This window comes from Phodopus roborovskii, unplaced genomic scaffold, assembly GCF_943737965.1.
Source record: "Phodopus roborovskii unplaced genomic scaffold, PHOROB, whole genome shotgun sequence".
NCBI classification, from domain to species: domain Eukaryota; kingdom Metazoa; phylum Chordata; class Mammalia; order Rodentia; family Cricetidae; genus Phodopus; species Phodopus roborovskii.
This window is the reverse complement of record NW_026125281.1, coordinates 12,991,139-13,005,174: the sequence shown is the minus strand read 5'-3', so window position 1 is coordinate 13,005,174 and position 14,036 is coordinate 12,991,139. Positions and strand designations below refer to the sequence as shown.

At 45.9% G+C, this 14,036-nt stretch overlaps 1 protein-coding gene across 2 annotated transcripts in view; it reads left to right on the top strand.

The window, feature by feature from the left end:
- Positions 1-14,036, top strand: part of Chd7 (chromodomain helicase DNA binding protein 7) — a 180,021-nt gene that overhangs the window by 85,391 nt on the left and 80,594 nt on the right. For both annotated transcript variants that reach the window (XM_051197332.1, XM_051197325.1), the window contains exon 3: positions 12,332-12,753. In XM_051197332.1, the coding sequence (XP_051053289.1) occupies positions 12,332-12,753 (422 nt within the window). The remainder of the gene's footprint in view (positions 1-12,331; positions 12,754-14,036) is intronic.

Genomic DNA, 14,036 nt, shown 5'->3' with positions numbered 1-14,036 from the left:
ACCTGCTGGTGCTTATCACATGGCTGTGCCCTGGCCCCTGACTCCTGTTCTGCCGGGTGCCCCTGGTTCTTCTGTGTATCCTGGGAAGAATTGGATCCCTGTCATCATGTCCCAAGGCCAGTATCCAGCCTCCAAGGTCTCTCCCAGTGATCTCCCCCACCTACAGGCTCTTGGCTGCATTTGATCCCTTCTGCTGTAGCTCAGGACGGACGACTCTGGGGGACATTCTGTGCTTTCTGTCCTGCCTTGCCCCTCTGAGATTTGTTTGTCAGGGATATAAGACCTCACTTGACAACCAAAGTGAATTTTGTCTTCCTGAGCGTTCCTGTTCTGGACATAGTGAGATGGTAAATGGGTACCATTTTATGACACATCGGATTGGATGGAGACGTAGGGTCCTGCAGGAGGAGCTGATGGCTTGTGGCTATCACTTGCAGTTTTCCTTTTACACCTTTGAATTTTTCACTGTCCATGTGTTCATTAGGACGTTTTCGTGTACAATGACCATATCTCCCTCCCCTTTCTTACCCATGCTTCTGTAGTGGAAAAAGTACATTTTTATTGGAAGGTTTCATTTAGATTTCCAATCCTGGTATATCTGAGTGTAGTCTTCATAGATCTCCAGTTAACTTTGTTTTTTGTGTGTTTGAGAAACTTCATTAATACTTCCTCCGAAGGTATTTTTACTCCTCCACCTGGTCTTACAAATGCTTATTTTAACACTTCCAACCCAACAATGCCAAACTACCTTGAAAATATTATTTAATGATACCCGTAAATACTACTAAACACCCCTTTTTAAATGAGAATAGTTATCTTTTCCTTCCCCCCCTTTAATTTAATTTGTAGTTTAAATGAGAACATAGGTGTTGACATTTTAGGCACAACTGAAGATACCAGAAGTCACCTGAAGAAGTAATGTATTTTACACATAATAGTGAAGTTAATAGAGAAATAAGTTACCCAGGGTTAAGTATCCTCAGATAGACATAGGTATCTAAGCGATCTAAAGGAAGTTGCCGAGTAGATATTGGTCCTGAGGCCAAGCTAACTTCACAGCTGTTTAAACTCCAGCAGCTTGGCCCAGAGGGTACTGCTGTTTTATAACCGTATTTAAAAATCTGTTCCTCTTTTGCTCCCTCAAACTGAGTGCAGAGATATAATGGGTCCCATTATAGGTAAAAGGTCTGTGACTCAGCCATCGAGCTACTCAAACTCTGGGCTGTTTTAATTGCCACCATTAAAGCTTTAGTACTTTTATCTCATAAAAATAGATATCATTGATGTAAAATGTGTGCCTGTTGAAGATACATGTGTACCTCTGCCCTCATAGTTAGCTAATCAGCCATTTGAGTTAGAAGTTAGTTGGGTTTTATGCAAATGGGAACATGACATAGATCACAAATTTTGCTCTGAGTTAGTCCTTTAATTAAGAAGACATTCCCATGGTACTCAGGGCAGCATCTCACTAGAATATCTCCTCAAAGAACCTTCCTTCTGCTGTGGCTCACATGGAAACTGCATTTTAATTGGTAGGACAGTTGTGGGTGCTCCGGTTCCTCGAACCCAAGAGTACAGTGCTTCCCGTTCAAAGGCGCATTTCAGCAGCTGAAGGGACATGCATGATTACTCTCCTGTCCCTAGCTGACATTTCAGCCTAAATTGAAATGTGTAGTTGGAGGTGCTTGCTCTGCCTGTCTACTGGTATTGCCAAAAATATAAATCCTATGATGAGGAAACTTCAAAGTGTAATGTAAACTCAAGAATGCCGTGTAGCTAACTATGAAAATGTGACGTTGGTTTGTTCGGCTTTTTTTTTTTTTTTCTTTCTCACTCCATGTGCTAGCATGCCACCATCATTCATTATTCCTCTTGCTGTACAGAGATGACACTTTCCCAGGTCTGCGGTGAGGCCATCACAGCAGAGATTAGCTGCCTACCCCATTCATGCTCACATTTATTTCTCTGCTGTAAGAATAGTAACTAATTAGTGGGACATTTCGGTAGGTGACTCTCCTGCTCTTGCAGTTATGGGATTGTATTCAGAAAACACAACAGTGTTGGCAGTAAGAAGGACTTAAATCCAAACAGTTCTGAAGTATAAACCCACCCACACAAAACATTTGTGAGCTACACAGCCAGCCTCTTTACTTGCCCAGCTGTGTAGATTCAATTATAATAATTTTCTCAGTTGCATAACATTGCTGTTTGTTTATTACTGCATTATTAGTCAGTGAATGAACCTCCCCCCCTTTGACCCCTCAGCAGTGTTTATAAAACACTTAATTGCTTTGGTATCTTCTGTTTTGTGTGTAATTTCAGCTGGAAGGAGTCATGGGGACATAGTCCCCTGTAAGTGTTCAACAGACTCTCTTTGATGTGCAGTAAACTTTCTTTAAAAATAAGTACCAGGATACCAGGAGTCTTTAATATTGCCCGAGTGTGTGTGCGCGCACACGCGTGTGTGTGTGTGTGTGTGTGTGTGTGCGCGCGCGCGCGCACGTCTTAGCTTAGAGATGAGAATTTCCTTTAAACATCTCCTTGTGACACTGTAAGTGATGTGGTGGGAACCACTGGCCTCATCCCGGGCCTGTACGGCGACCCTCACCCCCTTCTCTCCTTGCTTCTCGGAGGAACTGGTAGGATTCATGACTAACAGTGATGAATCAGTAGGCAATGAGAATAGGGGCTTTGTAGAGACTGCCTGGCTTCAGCCCTGCCTCCTTTTAGGGGTTTATGTGTTGGGGTGGGGGAGGAGACAGACCTTTTGGTTTCATTAGATCTTCCCACTTGTAAATCTTAGAATGCACGATGGTACCCAGTGACAGTCGGCGCGGCGTCTTTACAAAGGCGCAGGGAAGCTCTGCCATGCCCTCAGCATCTCCGCTATCTCACTGGGGAAGAAGGATGCTAAGGGAAGGGAACTGAAAAGCATTCAGATTAGAAGTCAGAAGACAGTAAGGTGGGAATTTGTTACAATGTGTGTGTTCCTGTGTGAGATGTTACCACAAACGCCATGGCTCCCAGCCACACCCTGTCCCTCCTCAACATGTTGTCAGATGGGGTCTTGACATGTTTCAGCTGAGACCACTCCGCTGCTGGGGCTCTCCAGGATGTAGACCTGAGGTCTCACTGGAAACTTGAGCTCCAGAGACACTTCTGGCTGCCTGGTACAGCTGCATTGGTTGCCATGGAGGCCACCCTTCTCCTAGACACTGCCTGCCAGTCATGCCTGTGGTTCTTCTCCACCATGGCCACTGGCTTCTTCACAGCTGGGGATAGTCTTCCCTCCTCTTTAGAAAGCCTCCCCGGTTCAAGTCAGACAGGCCTAGGAAAATTGCCCCTTGTGAGGGAACCCTAAACCAGTGATTCCCCACCCTTTTCAGACCTGTGATACCCTCTTACCTTTGGCTGGAAGTCGCAGGTCCTGGCACACTGGGGCACACTTCAAACTCTTGCCTCCCACGAGATGCCAGTGAGTTTTTATAGACCACAGTGGTCTATCATTAAGCATTTATTGTGAATTAATTTGCTAGATTCCCAGTCTCTGAATGGTGGAAAACTTGCCTAATGTATATAAATTAAATTTATCACTAAATTCCTTTAATTTTCCCCTTTCAGAGATTGTTCTCTTCCCAGTTCTGCAAAAACCCAGCGATTGCTTAGGGTTAGAGAGAGACTTGCTAGTCTTTGAAATTTGAATTTTTAAAACCATACGAATAGCAGAGTAGGTTGCTTTTAGTATTTTACTTTTTAAACAACACATGTACATTGCTTTTCTGGAGTCAAACTCTATACTTTTCCACTTTGAGAATCAAACTCACTGTTGAATTCACCAGTGATGGCAGAGCATGCTGTCAACATGTATGGCAGAATTTATTTAGCTGGATTAATTTCATTTTTAAAAGTGTGTGAGTTTGACCTTCACCTTCATTGTCAGTGAATACAATTCCTCAGTGTTTGTCTGTATGTGACATATTTTTGACCGATCTAGAAGTGTTGTTGTAGGCACATCCAAGGGCATTTCACTGCATTTGACCCCTGGTAGCCAGGGTACTTTGGGGGAGTGCTTGTCTGTGGTTAGACTCTGGTTCTTGACACAGGCTTGGGAACAATGAAGGCTTTGGTGCTGAAGTAAAGTGAAAAGGTGTAGATTCTCACTCATGGATGCTAATGAGGTAGCTTTGCCAAAGAGGGCAGAGTGGACAAGCAAAGGAGGGCTTGCATCATGAGGGTTAGCAGTAAGACACCACAAGCATGTTCTTTTTGCCAGTTTTACTTCTAGAAAGCAGGCTCTGAAGCACGTCACCCGATGTTCTACTGTTAGCTGTTTAGAGAATCAGAATAAGGATCCAAAAGCAAACCGGGGCCCAGAGCGTCCTAACAGGCTCATCCTTCTGGGTTCCTTATGAGAGGCCAGCGGTAGCTCGATCACTTGTGGCCCCCACTTTTTCCTAGAATGTCACTCTAACAGAACATTGGGCATGCCTGCTGTTACTAGGGACTTCCCTGCTCTTGTGGTCCAATCAACACGAGGAATTACTCACTGTTACTGACACAAGCCTTTAAGAAAATTATTATTCTTTTTTCCGTTAAGATGCAAACAACTGGGCTTCCCCAGAGGCCTTTAATTGTGGTTGCATTGTGTCTTCCCTGGAACGCAGTACCAGCTCTGCCTGCCTCCCTGGGCGCCAGTGCTTTTCAGGAAGGCGAGGGTCGAGATGTGCACATTCTGCTTACCCGCACACACACTGTTTTTGAGCAGCCACTGTGTGGGAGGACGTCAGTCAAGTTTCTCGTAAGCGACTGAGCTCCTTTTTCCAACACCTAGGAAGCGACGGAGACCCCCTCAAAACCATGTCCAATTTAACCTCACTTTACTTTGTACCCAAGGGGTATGTGTAGATGAGCACGCTGTTTCACCTCTGTGGTCCTTAAATGTAAGCCTGTGACTTTGTCTGGTGTCTTCCTCAAGAAATAGCCATTGACTTACAAGGCAGAAGAAAGTATGGGCTCATCGTCCCTGCAGTGAAGGAGATTGAACAAAGCACACATAGGCCTATTCTTTAGGGTTCGGGTGAGTTTTCTAGGCCGGGCAGGAGGCAGGGAGCAAATTTGTCTTTTCTCAGTCCTCACAGAATTGCAATAGTCCTTGGGATGTTCCATCTCGTTATGAAGTTGAGTGGCACGCCTATCGTCCAGGGAAATCTGAGAGCAATCGGGGGAAGAGTGTGCTTACTTCAGAGTGCAGTAAGAGCAGTAGCGCCCACCTCCAATTCTGCATTTGGGTGAAAAGTTAGTAATATTTAATAATTCTCTAAGCTGTGGGTCAGAGCCAAAGTAGATTCTCTAAGCTGTGGGTCAGAGCCAAAGTAGAGCTCCTCCCTGACCCTTTGAAGCAGAGATTTCAAATTTACATTGAATTAAAAGTCATGCCATCCTCAAGGCCAGTGCTAGGGTTTTAGAGCCACCATGGTATTTATGGCTTGGCTTTGGACGCTGGCCGCAGCAGAGCTGGGCTGCACATCTGGCTGAGGAACACCATCTTGTTTCTGGTGGCCAGCATGCTGCACTGTTTCTCGGGGGAACCTAGCGGCTCCATCTGGGTTAAAATTAAAGCCTTATCATTTTCCAGCCCCATGACTTTGGTGAGTTAATTGTAAAGCTTCAGTTTTCCTCGTTCAAAGCAACAGTAACAACATCCGTTGCTCCAGCCTCAGAGGGCCTTTCCAAGGCTGAAGAGAGGAGGCATGTAAATAGCTTAGTAGTGCTCCAAGCATGTCTAATTAACCGACAGCAAATGGTTGAAAGGGAAACTTGACTCAGTGCAGTGTCCTGGGACAGCTTCAGGGCTTGCTGTTTACCCCCCCCCCCACCCAGTGCTAGGATGTGTCTGTCCATATAGTCATATAGTGCCTCTCCATCACCCCAGAAGTGCTGGCTGAACACCAGGAGGGGGAGGGCTGTGGGCTCCTGGCTCTCAGGGACACCCCCCACCCCCAACTACAGGGTAGTGTAGTATCCAACCTTGGTCAGGGGCAGAGAAGATGCAGGGAAGAGAAGGAAACCAAAGGGCCCTGGGTAATGAGTAAGAGCCAGAGAGAGACCCCCCATGCTCTGTGAGAGCCCCGCCTGCTCTGGGGGAGCCCCGCCTGCTCTGGGGGGGTTCCCCACCGGCTCCCGCTCCCTCTCAGGGTGCTGGGGGAAGGTTCAATGCTATTGGCATCTGGCTCTGCTGTGTCCTTCAGGTCAAGTTAATGGGAGACATTACACTCTAAAATTGCTCTTTAGCAGCTCCCCGGGCCTCGCCCTGCTCCTAACTCAGGAGGCTCAAGACTGCATCCGTTTCAAAACTTCAACACGAAGCTTGCAATTTTGTAGCTCTTAAGGGTTTTGTTTGTATGGTGAATGTATTACCATTTAGATTCAGGCATGAGAACACTCACCTGTAATCCCAGGTACCCAGAAGGCTCAGACAGGTAGATCACAAGTTCAGGGCCAGCCTGGGAAATTTGCAAGGTCCTGTTCCCCCCCAAAACAGTTAAGACAGACAGACACACACACACACACACACACGCACGCACGCACGCACGCACGCACGCACGCACGCACGCACGCACGCACACATCCACGCAAGAGAGGGGGACAGAAACAGACAGACACACGTCTCAGCCTGAGTAATGAGTTCTGTGTCCTCTGTCTCTGACACCCCAACAGTTGTATTGCTGTCTCAGATATGTGTTGGATGAGGAAATTACTTAGAGTCCTGATGCCGAATGAAGCAGCAGCAGATTTTTTAAGAAAGGTAGTTCCATCCCAACGTCTCAGCAGAACTTACTGAACCCTTGGTAAATGCTGTGAATCTTTACAGTTTTTCTCAAAGGCAAAGTGTCTCAGTTTTTCCACCAGACTTACTTTTAAAAAGAGTATTCAGGATCCAGGGATGACTAGAAAAACAAAAAACAAAAGTCAGAATGTCTGTAATAGAAACATGTGTCCAAAGTCAATTTTTAAAACTATCATGAAGTGCATTTCCATCTTATGTGACTAATTAAAACGTGCAATTTGCGAACCATTTAAATCGTAGTTGGCTGTGTTGCGAGGCCATGTTTCTTGTTACCTGAGTCCTCACTGGCGGGTCACTTCCTTAGCAGATGTCTTCTTTCTGCCTGCCCTCACACTCCCCTTTCTGCCCCCCTGTAGCTAATCTGCTGGGGCTCTAAGTCATCAGAGAGTGCCCCTGGTCCAGCTGGTGGCGGTGGCGGCTGCCCCTATTTGTCAGGCTTTATTCTCAGTCTGTACTTGTTAGCATATGTGTAAATTCAGACAAGTAAATGAGTGTTTGTCCAAACACTGTGTTCCCACAGGTGCGGCGCCGTGTCTGAAATACTGTGAGCTTTAGAAATTGTGTGTCGTGTGTCGGTGGTATGATTTTGTTCACCCGTGTTACTCTATGTTGCTTACAGGTTCAGACGTCAAGAGTACAGTTAGGGGGAAATGTGGAAAAAGAGGGTAAGGTAGCCTTTTAAGCCTGAAGATGCCTAGAAGAAAAGCACGCTTCGGACAGTTAAAACTGTCTCTGTCCACACTGTCAGAGCACTGTGGGTCATCTTTGCCAAGTAGCGGATAATTGTTCTTGCCCCCCCATTGGCTCGCCATGGATAAGTGCATCTGCCCCCCCCCCAGTTAAAAGAGCTTACTCCTGTTTTTTCTAATCTCCGTGCTCTTTCTTTGCAGTGGAGCTAAGGATAAAAACAATATGATTGAATATTTTTTAATATTTACCTATAAAACATCTACATCTTGGGGCCATTTTTATGTATTTAAATATCAGTCAGCTGTTTTAGGTCCCCAAAGTCCACAGCACACCTCTTACAGGTATCATAGTATGTCAGAAGGCATATGGAATTATGATAGAACTGTGTCATGTAGAAAGTCCTATGGGGGAAAGTGAAATACGCTTGGTGTCTAAAGTCCCTCACATTCGCTTTAATAAGCAAGAGGTTGTAGGAATGGCCTGTATGGTAATATCAGATGTTAATGGCATTGATTACCTGTCAGGCAGCGGGGATTGATGGGAAAATGCCCGCTGTAAAATTAAATAGCATTAGAGAAGACCGTACCATGTTCCTGGTGGGGAGAGCAGGAGGAGCCTGGCCTGAGAGACTTTGTGGGGCATTACTGGGAGCTCCACATTCTTTTCCCCCCACATGATTAAGGCAGACCATCTGTTCTTTGTTTACAAAAACAGCTTCCCTCTATAAGATTCAAGGAGAAGTAGGTCTGGTAAACACATCTCTGAGCACCTTTTCCGCCCTCCTTCAGATAATGCCAAAACAATTCTGCTGCATATCAAACAAGGTTAATACTTTTTCTCTGTGTGTTCAGTCTTCACTTTTTCCCTCTCCTCGTGGAAGATTAAAGTTTTTACCGACTAATTTATGGCCTCATTTATTTCTAAAAGAAGCATCTAAATCATTTGCATGCTAAAGTGTGTGGATGAATTTTCAGAATTTTGTGTTGTGTATGAGATGATTTTCCTAATTTATAAATGTGTGCTGGCGAAGCTCCCAGGAGGTGCTGGTACTCTGTTCCTGTGGATGCTGTGCAGGTTGGAGATGGGTATACATGCCCCGTAGTAAGTAATTCACTGCTCTAAATTGGAGTCATTGTTCTGACTTTCCCTTTCTTTCAAGGAATAACTTTTCTTCTGTTTTTTAAAAATACTAGGTTCTCCCAAGGAAGTTTGCGTTTTATGCCGCATGCAGAAAAGCACTGTTTTTTTTTTTTTTTTTTGAACTTCAGCTGCTTGCATGGAGTAAAAGTTGAAGTCAGATCAGCTAATAGCTAATATTTTATCTAATGCCTGGGGTGGAGGTCACTAGGTCACAAAGGTGTTTGTGAGGGAAAATAGAGGCCAGCGACGACTTCAGTGTTTGGTTAGTTCTGGTTTCACATTGTTTCCTTCCCAGGAAGATGCCTGTGTGTAAGGAAGGTTCCAGGAAGAGGGGGCTAGAGTCATAAGAGTGCTAGCTTTAGGAAACTCAGGTCCACATCTCATCTCTTTCCCTTATGTGGCTCCTGGTAGCCACACTGCTGTCTGAAAGGTGGGGTAAACACAGGCTCATTTTATTCCTCCGTGTAGGAGCTCACAGGAGTGGCCTGTGAGTGTGCACCGGAGTGGCCTGTGAGTGTGCACCGGAGTGGCCTGTGAGTGTGCACCGGAGTGGCCTGTGAGTGTGCACAGGAGTGGCCTGTGAGTGTGTGCAGGAGTGGCCTGTGAGTGTGTGCAGGAGTGGCCTGTGAGTATGCACAGGAGTGGCCTGTGAGTGTGCGCAGGAGTGGCCTGTGAGTGTGCACCGGAGTGGCCTGTGAGTGTGCACTGGAGTGGCCTGTGAGTGTGTGCAGGAGTGGCCTGTGAGTGCGTGCAGAAGTGGCCTGTGAGTGTGCACAGGAGTGGCCTGTGAGTGTGCACAGGAGTGGCCTGTGAGTGTGCGCAGGAGTGGCCTGTGAGTGTGCACCGGAGTGGCCTGTGAGTGTGCACCGGCGTGGCCTGTGAGTGTGCTCAGGAGTGGCCTGTGAGTGTGCGCAGGAGTGGCCTGTGAGTGTGCACGGGAGTGGCCTGTGAGTGTGCACAGGAGTGGCCTGTGAGTGTGCACCGGCGTGGCCTGTGAGTGTGCTCAGGAGTGGCCTGTGAGTGTGCGCAGGAGTGGCCTGTGAGTGTGCGCAGGAGTGGCCTGTGAGTGTGCGCAGGAGTGGCCTGTGAGTGTGCACGGGAGTGGCCTGTGAGTGTGCACAGGAGTGGCCTGTGAGTGTGCACCGGCGTGGCCTGTGAGTGTGCTCAGGAGTGGCCTGTGAGTGTGCGCAGGAGTGGCCTGTGAGTGTGCGCAGGAGTGGCCTGTGAGTGTGCGCAGGAGTGGCCTGTGAGTGTGCGCAGGAGTGGCCTGTGAGTGTGCGCAGGAGTGGCCTGTGAGTGTGCACAGGAGTGGCCTGTGAGTGTGCACCAGAGTGGCCTGTGAGTGTGCGCAGGAGTGGCCTGTGAGTGTGCGCAGGAGTGGCCTGTGAGTGTGCACAGGAGTGGCCTGTGAGTGTGCACCGGCGTGCCCTCCCTCACCCTTGATGTCCACCTTTGTCCTCTGACATGCCTGTTTGTTGTGACCAGGAAGGGGGCAATATCTATTTTTTATATTGGTCTGCCAGGGGTGGGAGAGAGAGTGTGTGTGGGGGGGGGGGCTGGTGGCATACACCTTTAATCCCAGCACTCAGGAGTCTGTGTTGGAGGCCAGCTTGGTCTTCTACAAACGGGGTTCTAGGACAGCCAGGATTATACAGAAAAATCCTGTTTCAAAAAAACAACAAAAATTATATATAAATACACACACACACACACACACACACACACACACACATCTTAATACCAATTTGTTGTTGCCGTTGTTTTTGGAGTGGTGGGGATCAAACCCAGGGCCTTATGTGTGTTAGAAAGTACTATACCTCTAAGCTACATGATCACCTTTCCCAGATACTGGAAGACTCTTTGGAAACAAACGTAAATTCTTCACTTAGCAGGTGAAGAAGCTGAGCTTTGGTTGAGTAGAGCGGCTTCTCCAGAGAGCAGTTGGTGATGGGCCTGGACTAGAATTTCAATGGGGTTCTGGGGTATTTGCTGCCCTGCTGGTGTGGCTCAAGAATTGAATGTGGTTATCTTTAGAGTAGCCAGGGCCGCCTTTGGTGAAGGTGGTGAGCTGCCTTCTCAAGCTGTGATTCCGTTTGTAAAATGTTGTTTTGGGGACAGTCACAGAGCCCTTTGGGGAGGGGATGAAACTCATGCCGCCTCCCGAGAAGTATTCCTGTGTAAGGTTCTTAGAAGCTAGATGGGGTCAGAAGACACCAGATGAGGGAAAGCTGTGTTCAGGTTTCCCCTTCAGCCCTTATATGGTCCCAGGGAGCCATGTTACCTCCGGAAACTCCTAAGTTTCTCTCTGAAAGATGGAGATAAATTACTGAGATTTCCTTGTAGATTCAGGTGAATGGACATAGAAGCTCAGTTTATGGCTTGGAATAGATTGGATAAATACGAGATATTGAGATGTGATTTCTGTTACCTGTACTTCAGTGTGGGGTTCTGACCTTGCCCACAGTAATGCTTAGCTTATCCCGTGTTAGTGTTGAGACTGTGGGGTAGGCGTGGCCTTCCTTCTGCTGTTCTTTGGTAGGGAGTAAGGTGTATTCCATTGTGATCTGTGTTTCCTCAGACATTTACTTTATATTAGTACATCATTGTCCCAACTGTGAAATATAGGAAGGGTCGTTGTCTTAGTCCAAAGGCCTGACTTGGGGGATTGAGAGATCTTAAGATGATGGAGCCCACTCTGGCCGGGCACGTCATAAGATTACTCATCTCTCAGGAACACAGGGAAAAGGCAGGTGATGACTGAAGGTGGCAGGTGGGATGTATTCAGGTATTTTTCTGAAATGTGAAGGTTTCTCAGATGCTGAGGTTTGCCGTGTGGATGATGTGCTCACGCTGCCCTGTTTTGGGGCTATAGGACCACTCTGCAGGAGTCATTTACTGTGACCTCAGGTGACTTCTCAGCATCTTGTCCTATTTGCCAGTGTTTTCTGTTGTGCTCTGGGCACCTCTCTAGTACATGTCAGGATTTCCCTACACTATACCCTACATTAACTACCGGAGCTCTTTCTTCATCAGTTAAAAAATAAATAAAAGATTTGACTTCAAGAAGTTAGGGAAAAGATTCTCCATGTTTCATATTACTTTAAGAATGTTAGCCGATGCAAAGTCATTCTTTCACATGACATTTTAATCTAGACAATTTAATGTTATTTAGCTTAGAAGTGACCTGAATACTGTATAAAACTTATGTTGTACTTTGTCGGAATTTTTTAGTATTGTATAACTTGTTCTTTTTTAAAAGCAATTGTATTCTATATCTTTGAGTACACCATCTCACATGAGGAAAGAATGCTCTAGACCGAATCCATGTTTACTTCTATATCCCATGGTCTTGTAGTTGAAAATGTGCAGAATGTCTTGCTCTGTGACAGTTTTTCTCTTCCTGTACTAATTTTTTTTTCCTGTAGTAATAAGCTGGTATTTAAAAATAACATTTCCCTGTTTAAAAGCATTCCTCTTAGAGAAACAAATGTGTCTAGGCTGAAAGAAAATGGCAAATCCCATGGCCCTCAGTTTGTAGATGTCTGTTTCCTTGAGTACAGAATAAAACTCCAGAAGCATCAGCCACTGCCTTTCAGTGCCTTTCTCTACCTTGATGAATGAGAAACTAATTTCAATCCCATTTGTGTTTCTTAGCATTCTCCATCGGAGCCCTTTCTAGAGAAGCCAGTGCCGGATATGACTCAGGTCAGCGGACAGAATTCTCAGCTAGTGAAGAGTGACGATTACCTGCCATCGATAGAACAGCAGTCACAGCAGAAAAAGAAGAAAAAGAAAAACAACCACATTGTTGCAGGGGATCCCAGTAAAAGTTTTGGTAAAGACGACTTCCCTGGTGGGGTTGATAGCCAAGAACTAAATAGGAACTCACTGGATGGGTCCCAAGAGGAAAAAAAGAAAAAGAAAAGGCCGAAAGTCAAAAAAGATCCGAAGGAATTGAAGGAACCGAAGGAGAAGAAAGAGCCCAAGACCCCAAAAGCCCCGAAGATCCCCAAAGAGCCAAAGGAAAAGAAAGCGAAAACTGCCACACCAAAACCCAAATCCAGCAAAAAGTCAAGGTAGGCTGTGGGTGGAGTCACAGGCCCGAGGCCGACCAGCCCCAGGCTGCAGTGGTCCGCATGGGGCGTGGACTAGCTGCTAATTTTCTTATCATTCTTGAGCACCTGTTGCTTATGTAGTAAAAAAGTGAAGGTTTCTGTGCGTTCCAGACCTTAGGGCTCCACTGTTAGGGACTGTTGATTTAGAGTCTTTAACCAGATAAAGAAAAATTTTATTTAGCAACCGACTTCTTATTTTATAAGCCAGAACTATGCTTGGCTCTCTGGTAACTGATTGGACAAGTTTGCAGGTGAAGCAAGGCCCCTGTAAGGCTCTAAGCATATCAGCACGGTCTCCAGAATCTGAAAGAGAATTAACAGTGTCTGCTTGGCAGGGTAAGTGAAGTCTTTGAGGCAGGTGGAGTCCTTGCGGGCAGTGTGGGAGAAATCCAGTAGCACTCATCATTACACGTGGCCTCGAGGACAAACAGTGGGTGCTTTAGGTAACAGGGAAGAGCCTCTTGGCTGTGTACTCCCCACCAACTCTCAGACCCCCTAGAAGGCATATTTTTTCAGTAAGAAAATCTGAGAGACGACATTGAAGACTAATTTTTTTCATTTGTTCTGAACATTTCTAACAACTGTTCTGAACCAGTTCCAAACATCTGAATCTGTTTTTCAAAATATGGCTCATGTTAGAAAATATAGTTTCCAGACGCAAGTATGGCCAGACTTGGTTAATCTGAGCCCGTTTGCACACTCTGATAGAAGACACGCTCCACCCTCTGTCCTCTGTCCTGTGTGCATGTGTAAACAATTGTGCGCATCCGTACTCACTTGGGTCCTTGCCTTACACTTGCTGTGATGGCTACCTGAAGCTCTTTGGCTGGTGGCATGTATCGTGTGTATGTGTGCAGGCAAACCAGCACACAGGAGATGGTAGTTGTACCAGGAGAGCAAAAGGTCAGATCTCTCGAGCATCCTGATCGGAATAGAGAGGTAACTGAGATCCAAGGTTATGCTGTGAATCATTTCTTGTTTATCTTTTCTTTCTTTTCTTTTTTTTTTTCTTTTTTTTTTTTTTTTTTTTTTTTTTTTTTTTTTTTTTTTGTAGTTACAGTCAGGCTCTGATTCCTCAGTATCCAGTCTCTGTTAAATATCGTTCTAAGCCCACAACTCATTACAAAACCTTTCCTCTTATTAAAGGGACATTTTATTAAGTACTTATTTGTAGGTGAGTGTTGGGACGATAATGATGAGTATAGAAGATGTCAGTCTGACAGTATGAGTTTGTTTTTAAAGTA